Here is a 15,366-nt window from a genome sequence, read left to right as displayed (position 1 = left end):
AAAAATTCGTTTTACTCCCGGGGAATTTTTTTTGATATAAATTTTTGCTGTGACCATATTTGTGCAAATGCCACTGTTGTACTTTAGTATGAATAAAGATGATGACTATTATTCTACAGGGTTATTCTTTTTACGTTTTAATAAAGCTAGAGCTTTAAAATTTTGTGTACCATCTAACTTCTACTTATGACAAAAAATTGTCGCCAAGTTTGAAATTTTACATAGTAACCAAATATTTTATTGCATTCTTGAATTCTTTTTTTCAGACTGAGTAAATTTTGCTCACGTTATTGGTACTTGAGTGTCATAGTTTTTGACTGAAGTCAATTTTTTTGTTAAAGTTTTTCTTTGCAAAGATTTATTTAAAATATCACAGCCCTTGAACCCTTTGCAGCAAGTGAATAATTTTTTTTGCATTCAATAATCTAAGGTTCGGAGAGCCTTCTAGGATTTTCAAAATTGTCAGGTCCCAAAATTCAAGGCTAATATGATTTTTTCAAAATGGTTATCAAAAAACGGCTATAACTCAGTTTTTTCAAATAGATCGACCCTATTTAACGAAAATCAAAAATACATTAACATTTATGGTGACTTTTATCAACATGTACTGTATCTATCTCTTATAGATTTTGAAATAATTACAAAAAATTAATTTTACTTTATAATTTTCAACGTTAATCAAGCAGCCCTTGCAAAATGGTCAACAATTAGTGTCAAACTTCAACTTTTTATCTTGTTTTTAGCTGGTTCATTGTCGAATAAGCAGTAAAACAATAATTTTTTATTATGGTTTAATACTTAATTACTCGATTAAAAATAAAAATATTGAGCTAAAATCAGTTTTTTGCGATTATTTCAAAAATTGCAAAGATATGTATAAAAGGTGTTGATTAAAGTGTCCATGAAAATCGACGTTCTCATGATTGCCATTGAAAAAACAGGGCCATTCCATTTGAAAAAAATTTTATATAATTATTTTTTGATCATCATTTTCAAAAAATCATAGCAGCCTTGCATTTTGACAATTGGCAATTTTGAAAATTGTAGAAGACCCCTCAAACTTTTGGTTATTAAATACAAAAAAAATATTTACTTTTTGTAAAGCGTTTAGAAGCTGTGATATTTTAAATAAGCCCATGCAAATGAAAATTTCCATAAAAAATTGATTTTAATCAGTTTCAAGGAGCAAATTCAAAAATGCGGTAAAAATAGGTAGTTATTGTTTAAAATTTTAAAGTTTTTTAAACGTTACGACAGTTCAGCCATTTTGAACTCAATATTTGAACTCAAAATGGTCGATTTGAAGCTTATACAAAATTTTGAAGCTCTGGCTATAATAGAAGTTATAATTTTTTGGATTCGTGAATGTAATATTTCCATGGTTACAGTGTCATTTGCGTACGTTGCCATGGTAACAATGTAATTTCCCTTGTAAGCGTGTAAAAGTTGGTTGCCACTGTGATCGATCATCGAAGTCTCCGCGTTGCCTTGCCTGAGGTGGGGAAACACGGCCTCATAATTGTTTACGGTCTCGTCGCGAAAATTTTCTTTCTTCGCTTCTTCACGTTCTTCGTTATCTAATCGGAAGAAATGTTTTAATTATAGTTTAGCCGCATTCCCGTCGCGTTTTTCCCTCGATCCGTTTTTCAGATGAATGAATGGATTGCGTTCGCGAGAAGGATGTGAAGACGTTAATTGCTACGAATTACGAGGAAATTTTTCAGTCAAGGCCGATTATGCATCGTTTTCCCATTGCACAAGCGCTTATGCAATATTCTAATAATATCATTTCTCCCACATGTACGTAAAAAACGAAAATTGTAGTAATCTGAATGAATTACAGGCTCTAGTTGGCCGGTTAATGGCGACGGAAGGAAATTAAGCGACGGTTTATCGGGCAAGGTCGTTAGAGCCATCGAGACGGCCAGACTTGACCTCTGCCGATTTTACCTGGTGATGGGCCCTATGGACGGCCGTGACATTTGACCGGGACAATAGATGAAAAGCGATTTGTTTGCTCGTTTTAAAGTAGAAAGTGACATAAATGGTGGGTTTACACACGCGTTTCGCAATTTGTGTGCAAATAAAACGAGCAATAACTAATTATTTTTTGAGATATGCGCCGTTTGCATAACTTATTTGACGGCCCTTTGTTCAAACTAACGCAACTCAACCAAATAGTTATTTAGGAAATTAATTCGATAATGAAAAACCGCTGAAATTGTGTTCAATTTCTTGCAATCTCTGGCTTGGGCCGCCAGGAGCCACAGAAATTTTACCTCAAGGAACCATTTTGAGTCAAATTTATGCACACTTGCTAAGATTTAAAGCCTATTTTTAAGATTTAAAGCTTCTAAAGCAGGAATTAAACGTCTAAACACCAAAATCACCAAAAGAATGTTATAAATTATAATAAAAAAAAGTGTATTAATGTGGTCCATTAGCATTCTTTATTAATATTGACACAAAAAAGCAGTCAACGAAAAACTATTATGATTTAAATTAGTCATTAAAAAAGTAACAAAAATCGTAATTTAATAATAAATTCCCTAAAGTGTGATGAGCCAAAATCCCTGGTGCGGTGTTATTTTCGCATTAGCAAACCGGTAAATACCCGGAACTGCCAATTATCGTTCATATTTTAAACTAAACGACACTTCTTCATAAAATCAACAGTTTCATTGCCATTCCTTGCATAAATAACCCGTCATGTGATCTATTGTTAAATTGTAGCACGACTTCTTCACCTTGAAAGGAATTTTAAAAGTTCATCGCAGCGTCGTTACGTCACCGCGCACAAAAAACAATCATATATGAATAATTCATTTGTTTCGTTACAAATTCGCCTCAAAATTGACCCAATGGCACACTTGATGCGCTTGTGTCATTTTCGCCCGAAAAAAGTGTTTGCCCAAATCATCAAGCCGGCCGTGTTCTATTTAAGAAGAGAAAGTGATGATGAGGCAAACCTTATACAAGGCGTGGTCGTAAATTTTTCACCCCATCGTCAATAAAAAAAACCACATCCGGGACAAAATTTTATTTCAAGTCAAAGGTTAAATCCCACAGTTTGAATAACACGCCTCGCGGCCAAAATTCCGCTTTTTGCACAGTCGGCAACAGTGGCGTCGTCAACCCAACCGGCCAGGAACCCGCCAATGAACGCGTCGCCGGCGCCACTGGTGTCCACGATTTTTTCGTCGCTTAGCGACCCAACGGCGAATTCCTGCCAGCCATTGGCGGTTACCACGACCACGGTTCCGCCCCCTCGGGTTACTATAACGACACGTGACTTGGGAAACGACTTGTTTGTTGCCATAACGACCTCGAGCAGATCATGTGACTCCAGGTTGTTTATCTTTGCGAAAGCGCGATGCTCCTAAAAAACAAATGAAGAACATACCGGATTCAGGGCCGGATTGGATTTTTTTACGGATTCGTTCCCAACGACGAGAGACGCATTTTTGTACAAATAAGTCATTTCCTGGGGGTATTTCGAGCACAAAAAAGGCGCCCCCAGGTTGAAACAAATTGTTTTGTCCGTTTGTTCCACAATCCGGACAAGGGACGGGAAGGAAACACTGATAAAAAATCCCTAAATAGTGCAATTAATACAAAAAGTCGCTAACTGGCAAAATTATTAAGTACGGAGAAATAAACAAATGATGATCGGGTGATTTTGTCCCACTTGTCCTCGTCGAGCGAAAAAGTCCGGGAAGCCCCCAAGTCGGTGACCAAAGTCCGGGTAGTCTCCCAAACCAAAACCGCCACTTTTCCGGTACTTCCCTCGGCGATTTCGGTCAAATCGCGCCCTAGGCCCTCTTTCTCCAGCTCGGTTTTCACAAATTTGCCCTTTTCGTCTAGGCCTACTGAGCCTAAATAGGTCACAAGTTCGGGGAATCCCCTCAATTTGGCGAACATCCGGACTGTGTTGGTAACACTGCCGCCAACTTGAATTGCCGTTTCGCCAATTTCGTCAAAAATCGGGCGACGCGTTTCGTCAACGACGTACGCATTATCAGGCTCGAGGTTGTATTTTCGTAAAAATTCTCGATCGACGTTGGCCGTGATGTCAGTCAGGGGACTCCCGAGGAAAACGACCGACCGTCTGGAACTTTCGAATGAAAGTTGGCAATTCATCACTCTCTCGTTTGAAAGTGAAATGAAATAGAGGAATAAAAACGGTTTTGAGGTGGAGGAGAGTGAGGACTTCCTGATCACGTGGTCACGTGACCGTGAACTCTCACTATCATCGGCCGGAATGTGAAAAATGTCGGCCGGCCATTGGCCGGAAAATTGTAAAAGTAAAAGTCGCTTTTCGTCACGTGAGGGACAAGGATGGAGGAAAAAATCAGTTAAATGATGTAAATGCGAGTCGATGAACCGATTTTTTATGGTACATGATGATAACAAAATGGCGGTCATGGCTAACCATGTCGCGCTTAATGACATTATTATTATTAAACATTAATTACAAGGAAAAAACGCATGCAATTAAGGTAAAAGTGTTGCAAATGAATAAAAAGGCCAAAAAAATTGCAAAAATTCAAACTCTTTCTAATTATTACATAAATCACGAGCAGTGAAACGCTTCACTTGTTTCAATTAAAATTTTTCAAATCATGGCTTTTTAAAACTTGTTCCGGGATTAGCGCATAGGTGGCGCCCAAATTTTTGATAACCTTACACAATCATTTGCGATTTTCCGTTGATATAACGCTGGAAACAATAAATGATATTCACCTGTCGTTGTTTGTACCATTTCTATAATTATTTAATTCCATTTAATTATTCTTAGCTAACAAACACCACTTATGTAACCTATGGTATGCAGCACAAAAAACACACGTGTGTCGTAACTTGCCCACTTTTTTGTTCTCTATTAGAATACCATTATACAAATCACTAATTTTTTGAGAGAAAAATGCAGAAATGTTAAGCTTTGCATTTTTATCAAACTGAGGAAAACTGATAAAATTTTTATAAAAAATAAAAAAAAAAAGTTATTTAAAATTTGCGCTTCGTCATGTATTTTTTAAGATGCTAAGAAAATGTAAATTTTCGACCTAATTTAGTATTTTTTTGTTCTAGTTTAATAAAAACAAAAAAAACCTGATTTTTAGTCTAAAAACATGTTTAAATTCTCAAAACTTGTTTTTTTTAAGATAATTCTGTAATTTTACTTACTTACTTTTTAAGAAATTTTGCGCATTTGCTAAATAAACAGCTAGAAACAGTAAATTTTTCCAAATTAGATGTTTTTTTGTTCTAGATTAATAAAAACAGAAAAAAATGTTATTTTTGATATAAATCTGTGATTTTTTAATTTTTAAGAAAATTTGCGCAATAATTAAATTTTTGCAAAATAAACGCTTAGAAAAGGTAAATTTTTGGTCATTTTCGACCAAATTTGGTGATTTTTTTGTTCGAGTTTTATAAAAACTGGAAGAAAAACTTGATTTTTGGTCCAAAAATGTGTTTAAATCCTCAAAACTTGCAAAAATAATGTCATTTTTGGCATAATTCTGTAATTTATTGGCTTACTTTTTAAGAAAATTTGGGCAATAAATGAATTTTTGCTAAATAAGAGCTTAGAAATTAATTTAGTTATGTAACTCATTGAACAATCACTTGTTTTACGGGTTGTCTGCAGAAATGCGTATTGATTTATTGTGTCAACTTAGTTAGACGCCTTGCCACCAGTGGCCCCACAAGCGAATTTTTCGATTTTTTACAAAATTCTTTCGCAATCGTTTTAAAATAGAAGCAAAAGCGTAAAGGCAGCATTCAATATTATCTATTTCGAACTAAAATTTGTGCCAAAAATGGCTATAAAATAAAATAAGTATTCAAATTTCCCACTGATTATTAAACCAAATGTCGCTAGTGTCGTTTTATCTATAGTTGTGTGACCTTGACACTTAGAAAAACAGCTGTTAACCACTCTTTAGGCGTCAAAAACTTAGCTGTTACTCAATTAATAATAAAAAACGAAGAAATGAAACCACAAGGCCCGTGAGCCCCAAAATAACCAAGTAAAAACTAAACGTCAAACCGCCATTTTGGCCAACATCCAACTTCGCGTTTGTGTCAAAGGGTATGAAGTTATGTATTTATTTAGTCGATTTGAATTTCGAGCCCCCTTTTGCAGAAATGGCAATTTTAAACTGCCCCCTGTGCTGTCACGAGACATTCGAGACGGCGGCCACTCTCAAAAACCATATTTTGACCATTTTGGATAATTTGCTATGTCCCACATGCGGCAAAAAATTCGAAAAATTGGCCGATTTGGCCCAACATTTGGACGACAACGACTGTCAAGGGGGCGACGCCCCAGCCGAGGGACAGTACTACTGCCAAATGTGCGACCTGCATTTGGACGACATCGACGAACACTTGCGCCAAAGTCATGAGGGCCAGGAAATACTTCTGGTACTTAGTACTTAGTTTTAGTATTTTTTATTTTTTTGGAAAAAACTTTCCGGCCATAGCAACGCCGCCATTTTTGTCATTGCTATGGTAACTGGATAAAGTTTGCGTTTGTTTGGCCCCACAGCCGCCCCTGTCCCCCTGTCATTTTTTTTTGCAAAAAATACAGCTTTTTATTTTCAGTTTTTTATGACAGTTTTGCATTAATTAAAGAAAGATTTATTTGAGAGAATTAATTTTTTTGTATCATTATCCAAATCTGAATTAGAATAACATAAAAAAATAAAATAAGTAAAATAAAAACCAGTTTGTTGTCGTAGCAACTGCCATTTTGACGTTTTTTTTAATAGGAAGAAGAGGACGCCGATTGCGGGGAAGTCCCGCTAGACGGAACCACGATTTTCGTCCTAAACCCGGATGAGCCCGACCTGGAGGGGGATCCCCTCACCGGGGATTCCCTCCAGGTTCCACCTTTGAAAAAATCGGCAACTGTGGGCCAGGTGGACGTAAAAGACAGAGACGGCCGTCCATACACCCGAAAATTCGTAAAAATCGACAAATTCTGGATGCAAGACGACGCCAATGCATCAGAACCTCCGAACACAGAGCGCTTGATCGAGATCAGTAAATGCGACGAATGCGACATGTATGTCCCGCATTTGGACGGTGTTTACCAACCTCACGAGTGCAAAAAACCCTCCAATCCATTGGAGATTTACATTTGCGAGGTTTGCAACACCAATTTCCCGACGTTCAAGTCGCTCCGCCTCCACCGGCGCATGCACGAGCCAATCAAAGCGCGCCACGCGGACACGCCGGCCAATCACGACGAGGAGGTGCGGCCAATGTTCATTTGCAAAATATGCAACAAAACGTACGATAAAGAGTACGAAGCGGTTCATTTGGAGTCGCATCGCCCGGAAAACGGCTTCAATTGCGACATTTGCAACCGGAAGTTCCACACGAAATCTAACCTCGAAATGCACATCAAGGCCCACTCGAATAACAAAAAATTCACCTGCTCCTATTGCAAAAAACCCTTCGTTACGTACGACGCCCTCAACGAACACTTACTCAACCAGTGTCAAAAAAGGGCATATGCGTGCCAGTTCTGCGGCCGAAGGTTCGCGAGGCCGCACGAGAAAGTCAAACACGAGCGAATCCACACCGGGGAAAAACCGCACGTGTGTGAAATTTGCGGCAAGGCGTTTCGGGTCAGCTACTGCTTGACCCTTCACATGCGCACCCATTCGGGCACCAGGCCCTACCAGTGCACCCATTGCGGGAAAAGGTTCAAGTCGCACAGCGTCTACAACCACCACCTGCTCACGCATTCGGACGTAAGGGCCTACCAATGCCCTTACTGCCCCAAGGCCTTCAAAACGGGGGTGCAACTCGCTGGCCATAAAAACAGTCACACGAAACCGTTCACTTGCACCGAATGCAATCGGCCCTTTGCGTCCCTTTACTCGGTAAGGGCCCACATGGAGTCACACAAAACCAACAATAATCTGAAATATGAGTGCTGGATGTGTGGCGCGCTTTATTCGAGGGCCTTTGCCTTGAAGGACCATTTGAAGCAACAACATGAACAAGAGGGCGATAAGGGGAAGGGCGAGTCGGGGGCGGATGAGGAGTTGGAAGCCGCCAGCTCGATACTTGTCAACGAGGAGGATATTATCCTGGGGTTGGAGGCCGCCCCCAATATCGAAATCATCGAGGGGGAGGAGGGGGTTTAATCTTGTTTTTGTGTTAATCAGTTTAATAAATGTTTTACAATTTTTGGCGAGTTTTAATTTATTCCTTAAATTCTCCAAACAATTTAAGTTTCCTTAGTTACCGTTGACATGGCAATAGAATTGTTTCCATGGTAAACACGGGCGCCGAGTTTTCAACCAATAAACGAAGCAATGCAAAAAATTAAATAACGAATTAACTTTTAAGTAAAATTGATCATTTATTTTGGAATAGAAGTAATAATAACTAATGTTTTTTTTCTGGTAAAACAAAGCTTTAAAACAATACACAAATCTGTTTAATAATAAAACATTTTATTGATTTTAAACACACCTTTACTGGCGATTTTATGTAATTTTCGTGACAATTTCGCAAAAAAACGAGGAAAAAATCAAATGAAAATGAAGACACGTGAAAATGCTTTAGGATTTTAATTTTCTCAGCAATTTAACATTTTTTTTTAACATTCAACACACAAAGTTTTATTTTTTTTTAATTACAGAGACAAAAATTTAGATAATACAAAATTTTAACAAAGAAATAAAAGTTTTAAGGAAAACTAAAAATTTTCAAATAATTGTTTATATAAGAAATAAACATCTTGTAAAAAAACATATCTCCAAATATTTTGTTACAATAAAAAAATAAATAAAGTAAAACATTCAAATAAGATAATAATAATAATAATAATAATAATAATAATAATAATAATAATAATAATAATAATAAAGTAATAATTTAAATAAAAATAAAATTCTTATTTCATAGATTTTTTGTCGATACAGAAAACCAACAAACGAATTCAAATTTTTTATTTTTCGCCATATTTCTTTTGAGTAAACCGAAGTACACTTATTTTGTAACAAAAATAAAAAAAAAGTCTAATTTATGCAAACATAAGCTTCGAAGTCTTGACTTGTTCTTGAAGTTGTCTTGACTTGTTTTTTTTTGAAGCTGGATTTTTTCAAAGAAATTGTTTAAATTGTGCTGAATGTATGCTAAAAACCAAGGGTTATCGAATAACAATTCTTATTTTAGGAGATGCAGAAAGTAGCAAAGTTTTTTTAAGTTGTTTTAATTGTTTTTAATTTGTTTAATTTTACCTCGGATTCAACTTTTAATAAGTTTTTTTTATGTGGTGCATTTTAATTTTTTTAATAATCAAAATAGCAAAATAGACGATTTTGAAAAATACCCGGAAAAATCTTATTTCATTTTTTTATTTTATTGTAGAGCAGAAATTACAAAATTAAACTTTTTTAGTGTTTTTTTTTATTTCGCGTGTTTTATTAGTTAAACAAAAAATTGCAAAAATTAGCATCTGTAACAAGATATTTTTTTCTAATAGTTATATAAGCTTTAATCAATAGAAAAAATCATAGGTAAGTTTCTGCAAGATAGAAACTTTATAGAATTTTAGATTTGGTCAGGTACAAGCTGTGTTATAATGATTGTCATGTAGTCGTCTCTGGATTTTTTCTACAGTTTTAGTTGTTTTTTAAGGAAATTTTTGATTTATTTGAATAGAACCGCTTATTTTTTTACATGTAAACCAATTTCAAAGTCAACTTAGTAGATGAAAATCATTTTAACACACCTTGTATAATCTTTCAAATGTCGGAAATAAAAACCCAAAAAAGTACAATAGTTAGAATAATACAAAAAATAAAATGTCTCAAAAGAAAAAACAATACAAAAAAATTTCCCAAAAGGAAAAAAAATTAGCGGGAAATTCAAGCCAAACTGTCGTCACAATCAACATTTCGCGCTTCTGGCCTGACCAGCGGCCACTTGATCAATGAATTTTTTATAGTTTTTGGTCAGTTTTCGTGCCTCAGCGTGTGGTAAATTGATAATATTGAAAACAATAACAATTCTCTTCCGTTTGCGTTATCGGCGAAAAACTGGGTGAAGCTTCACCCAAGTGATAAAGGGTCAGCGTCCATGTCAACAACGGAAATTTTCAAATTTCCGACCGTCGTACGTACGATTCCATTTGTTCCAAGTGAAGTGATGGATCGTGATGTTTATTTACAACGTTTACAAAATTTTGCTGGAAAATCGGCGTCCGAAAGCCACCATGACGTCCGTCAACGAATCCAGCTATCTCCTCGAATCGCAAAAATCCAACGACCGGAACTGTAAGTGCCACTAATACCAAGCCAATGAAGTGTGAAAAACCGAGGGACAAATCGCATCGAAAATGCATCTCGTGCTCCGCGAAAACCTTGGCCTGAATGAAATTTTCGCCAAGTTTTCCCATTCAAACGAAGCAATAAACTGTAGAAAAATATGTGACAAACGCGTGTTTCCAATCCAATCCAAATAATTAGAAATGGTTAAAACTGCGTTTTTACGGCTTTTTTATTACGCTCATTATCATTGAATGAATTATTGAAAATTGCGGTTTTCGAACAACAATCCACTTTAATTAAACGCTCACAAAAACAAATAAATCGTTGGCCTGGTTTCCCATACGTCAAATTTTTTGACACAAGACGCACGAAAATTCGCCTTATCACCTGTTGATCGATCGATCGAAACAATAGAAAAATCGATAATGCGCCTAAGCCCACTTGATTCTTCGTGATTTATCAAAATTTCCCAACCGCGGAATGTTTCCGAATAATTACCGTCAAGTTGCCAGGCAACGCGCGCATTTGACACATTTTGGCGCAAATCGTGTTACCAGGACAACTGACAGTTTTTGGCGCGAGATTGTCAAAAATCACGGCACACTAGACCGATGACAGTTTTATCGGAAACAATAGGCGAAATAATTGGTAATCTGTGCGTAACATCTTTTGCGAGAGAAATCCGTTGACCTTTAAGTCATAATATAAAGCGAGCACGTCAAGTTAATATTTTCAGTACTGCGGTCACACTGACAGCTCGATAATTAAAACTTGGGTCGTACTGAAAAAATAACAATCGCGGTTGGCATTGGCAATGACTTAAGCGTTTGCGAAATTTCGAAAAAGTGGCAAAATGTTGACAGGATGGCGGCTGCACGTCTCAAAACGTACGTATTTTTTTAATTTGAAATTATAATTAATTAGTTTTTTCCGTCATGGGAATTAATTAACTACACCTTCACTTGTTCTTGAAAATTTAATATCTTCCCGTTTTTGTAATTTTTTCTCCGAACTGAGGCAACAATAATAATTTATTTTCTCAATTAAAATCCAATAACGTGTAATGGGAATTTTTTCTTCTGATTGGATTTTCAAGGTGAAGGAAAGCGGATTTGCCAATTGGGAATGTGCTTTCGCTGTGGCACGTGTTTCACGTCAGTTATTAGAGTGACGTTAGTTTGTTACAAAATTATTAAATAATTCAGCTGCGTATAGAGTTGTACGTGAGCGGAATGTAATCAAGTGAAAATTTCGCGATTTGGGGCTTTGAGGAATGCAATGGAAATTGGGCGAAAAGTGCGACACTGGCCTTGTGAGCAATGTTGCCTTATCACGAACTGTTTATACCTAACTGATAAAAGTCGGGTCATCAATGAAAAATGTAAAAAATTGACGTATAAACTACAATTTTGATTTGGAACTGAAAAATTTTGAAATTTATTTTTATTTTTTGTATTTATTTTGTAAAAATTGTGAGTAATAACTAAAAAATCTATTCAGAATTTTTTTCTAAAGAAGGAATAAATTATATAAATCACATTTCCAAGACTTTTATGCACGTGGACACTTTTGCTCTTATGAAAATGAAAATTTAATAATTAAAAAAAATTATCGCACAGAAATCAGCATTTGCTATTAATACTTTATTCGATCCTCTAAATATGTGAATTTTTTCAAAATTTTTCTATTACTCATAATTAATATTTATTAATTAGTTTTAAGTTCGAAAAATTTGATAATTTAGACAAAAAAATTTTTTATTCAAATTTGATTACAGCTGTTTCGGCTTTATATAGCCATCATCAGATCTAAAAATGCAATTTTTAATTTATGATAACCTATCCCTGAATTTTGAATAAAATTTTTAAGAGTTTAAAGGGCTTAAATTATTTAATTTTCCGAACATTTCCATAATATTAAGTTGCCGAAAAATTATTTCATTTCTGAAAAAAAATCGCTGCTTAAAAATGTTATTTTGTACAAAAAAATAATTAAAAAAATTTTACTATCTACAGAAACTTAAAAATTTATTGGTTGTGATTAGCTCACGTTTAATAGTATTTTAACTACTTTGTCTTCGACTTTTTCAAAAGAAATAAAACAAAAAGTAAATAGACAAGTAAAAAAATACTCAAGAATATATAAAATAATGCAGTAAAAAATTTCAAAAAATAACCATATTTTTTGAAAAACTGATGTAAAATAGGAATAGAAGATATTTTAGCATTTATTACTATTTCTTAACTCCAGAAAAGTTTGTCAAATTGTTAAAACGAATACACATTCTTTTTCAGACCTTGAGAGAAAATAGCATTTGTAGTTTTTGGTTTGAAATTGGACACAAATCTAAACAGAAAAATTATGTGTTATAATGAAATACGTTAAGGAATTTAATGTTAAAAAAGCCACCAATTAATAAATGAGAAAAACAATTTCGAAAATTGACGATTTTGGCTAAAACTTAGAAACAGGCCATAGAAGAATAAATGAATGCAAAACACGACAAAAAAAACATCTTATTTTGCAACTTACAAACAAATGGGGTTGATAAAGTAATAATTATTTTTATAATTTATCTTTATTTTGATGCTTTAATGGACATATTAACGAACGCAATAACGTCATCATGTGCGATGTCACAGTTGACGTTTTAATAGAAAATAAAAAATAACACGAAAATGTTAAAACACTTCTAAATAAAAGAATTCGAAAAAATTGCTCAAGTGCATTATATTTTTGGAGGCTTGCTGATGTAGATTAGACGAAACTTTAACAATTATCTCGTATTTTTATCATCTAAACTAAAGCTCCTCAGAAAAATAAAGGAAAAATTTAATCAAGGCAAAATTATCATTTTTTCATTACACGCTTACACACTTTTAATAAAATCATACTTTTTATGTGTATTTAAAGTGTGAGAAACAACCGAAGGTCGAGACAAAATGGCGTTCAAGCGTTAAGAACGATTCATAGTTTACATTTTCTTCATTCGATGAAGAATATAAAAAAAATTTGCACTTTTGTTATTCCAGAAATGTTGGTCAGAAGAAAAAGACAAATATATACAAACTTTTAAATAAATTGCTATTTTTATGTTAGATATTTTTTTATCGAGATTGAAGGCCGAGACAGAAAGGCACTCGAGCGTTAAGCAGTTTGGTACAAAAAACGTATTTTTACAAATCATTTAATTTAATTAATTAAATTGCCTGGACCATGTCATGAACTCTAGCAAAAAATCGCCAAATTAAAATTTTGTTTTCAAAAAATCCGGTCCGTCGGAAAAAACCTGACTACGTATCTTCCGATAGTTCAATCTCTCCGTCAACACCAAATTCCACTCCGGTTATCAACCCTCACTTTCAGTATTTCTCATCCCTCAACGGTACGTCCTGGGCGTGATGGGTTTCCTGGCCATCGTGAACGCCTACACCATGCGCGTCACCCTTTCCGTGGCCATAACAGAAATGGTCGAACCCAGCAAAGCATCAACCCATTACGACCCTGATTCCTGTCCCGGTTCTCTCGCTAACACTTCAAGCGTTACGGTAAGTACCATAGTACCACGACTCGCCCAAACCCCATGACTGTCTTCAGAACAGCGACAAGTTGTACCCATGGACAAGCACCCAGCAGGGTTTAATTCTGAGTTCCTTCTACTGGGGGTACGTAATAACCCATATCCCGGGCGGTATGATCGCGGAACGTTTCGGGGGGAAGTACTCACTAGGTCTTGGGATACTTTGCACTGCCATTTTCACTTTCATCACCCCTTTCGTTATCTACGCCTCTGATGGGCACTGGGGTTGGGTTGTTTTCGTGCGTGTTATCGAGGGTTTGGGTGAAGGTACCACCTTCCCGGCACTTAACGTTTTGCTAGCTCAGTGGGTACCACTCCATGAGCGTTCAAAAATTGGTACTTTGGTGTTTGCCGGTTCGCAAATTGGTACCGTTGCCGGAAATGCCATCAGTGGTGCTTTGATTTCCGTAACGCAAGATTGGGCGTCGGTGTTTTACGTTTTTGGGGCTTTGGCCATTCTTTGGGTGTTCCTTTGGATGGTACTGTGTTACCCTGACCCAGAAACGCACCCATTTATCAGCGACGAGGAAAAGGAGTACCTTCGCAAGCACATAGGTTGGTTCCCATCGTGGTGGTGTTGGTACTAGTTGATTTTTCCAGCCCATGTGACGCGGAAAAAACGCCAAGTACCATGGTACTCCATCATGACCTCTGCCCCAGTTCTGGCCCTGATTGCGGCCCAGATTGGGCACGACTGGGGTTTCTTTACCATGGTTACGGACTTGCCCAAGTACATGAAAGACGTTCTTAAGTTCAACGTGGCCCAGAATGGGGTCTGGTCGTCGGTACCATACATTTTCATGTGGTTGGTTTCCATGACTTCGGGCTGGGTGTGTGACCATTTGGTGGCCAAACGCTATCTGAGTGTGACTCTTGCCCGGAAAATCTTCACAACCATTGGTACTACAATTGTTGTAATGGTACCACCCATCAATTTTGTGTTGTAGCATCCATGGGTCCGGCAATTTTCATAATTGCGGCTTCTTATTCTGGGTGCGATCGCGACTTGGCCGTGGTCATGTTCACCATTGCCATGAGTTTCATGGGTTCGTTCTATTGTGGTATGAAGGTCAATGCGTTGGACTTGGCACCCAATTTTGCTGGTACTCTTATGGCCATCGTGAACGGAATCGGGGCCATCACCGGGATCATAGTACCATATCTGGTCGGCGCCTTAACCGAAGACGTAAGTCACCCATTTCAAGGTCACACAGTTGGTGGTACCAAATTTTAGCACACTTTGATGCAATGGAGGGTCGTTTTCTGGATCGCGTTCGGCGTTTTTGCCGTCACCAACTTGATTTTCGTCGTTTTTGCAAGCGGGGAAGTACAGAGCTGGAACGAGGACCTGACCGACCAGAAGGAAATGGACTTGAGGAAGGAACAAAGTGCCGAAAAGGCGTGATTTTGTGATTTATAGACTGCGAATTGTGATTATTTATTGTAACTTAAGTAAAAAATAAAGTTTTTGAGAGATTTGAGTCT

At 36.4% G+C, this 15,366-nt stretch overlaps 3 protein-coding genes across 6 annotated transcripts; 2 read left to right on the top strand and 1 right to left on the bottom strand.

Annotated features, from left to right (window-relative positions):
• Positions 1-3,025: 3,025 nt before the first annotated feature.
• Positions 3,026-4,866, bottom strand: LOC100141640 (uncharacterized). 2 transcript variants are annotated; one of them, XM_001807958.4, is made up of 4 exons: positions 4,744-4,866; positions 3,649-4,114; positions 3,434-3,595; positions 3,026-3,379 (listed from the first exon to the last, which is right to left on the bottom strand). In XM_001807958.4, the coding sequence occupies exons 1-4, from the start codon at positions 4,782-4,784 to the stop codon at positions 3,050-3,052; spliced, it is 999 nt and encodes a 332-aa protein (XP_001808010.3). In that variant the 5' UTR covers positions 4,785-4,866; the 3' UTR covers positions 3,026-3,049. The 2 variants fall into 2 exon arrangements, with proteins under 2 accessions (XP_001808010.3, XP_015838436.2); XM_015982950.2 differs by having other exon boundaries at positions 3,649-4,108; positions 4,744-4,860.
• Positions 4,867-5,767: 901 nt separating this feature from the next.
• LOC656700 (zinc finger protein ZFP2) lies at positions 5,768-8,210 on the top strand. The gene is made up of 3 exons (XM_963209.5): positions 5,768-6,097; positions 6,152-6,432; positions 6,780-8,210. Exons 2-3 carry the CDS (start codon positions 6,154-6,156, stop codon positions 8,166-8,168), a joined length of 1,668 nt encoding a protein of 555 aa, XP_968302.3. The 5' UTR covers positions 5,768-6,097; positions 6,152-6,153; the 3' UTR covers positions 8,169-8,210.
• Positions 8,211-10,149: 1,939 nt separating this feature from the next.
• On the top strand, positions 10,150-15,357 carry LOC100142465 (sialin). 3 transcript variants are annotated; one of them, XM_008198969.3, is made up of 6 exons: positions 10,150-10,307; positions 13,668-13,849; positions 13,899-14,436; positions 14,482-14,781; positions 14,829-15,067; positions 15,116-15,357. In XM_008198969.3, the coding sequence occupies exons 1-6, from the start codon at positions 10,190-10,192 to the stop codon at positions 15,284-15,286; spliced, it is 1,548 nt and encodes a 515-aa protein (XP_008197191.1). In that variant the 5' UTR covers positions 10,150-10,189; the 3' UTR covers positions 15,287-15,357. The 3 variants fall into 3 exon arrangements, with proteins under 3 accessions (XP_008197191.1, XP_015838376.1, XP_001809051.1); XM_015982890.2 differs by lacking the exon at positions 10,150-10,307 and adding an exon at positions 10,962-11,188 and having other exon boundaries at positions 13,613-13,849; XM_001808999.4 differs by lacking the exon at positions 10,150-10,307 and adding an exon at positions 10,963-11,188.
• The last annotated feature ends 9 nt before the right edge of the window (positions 15,358-15,366 follow it).

The sequence above is a fragment of the Tribolium castaneum genome, chromosome 6, assembly GCF_031307605.1.
Source record: "Tribolium castaneum strain GA2 chromosome 6, icTriCast1.1, whole genome shotgun sequence".
NCBI classification, from domain to species: Eukaryota; Metazoa; Arthropoda; class Insecta; order Coleoptera; family Tenebrionidae; genus Tribolium; species Tribolium castaneum.
This window is presented reverse-complemented; position numbering and strand designations above follow the sequence as displayed.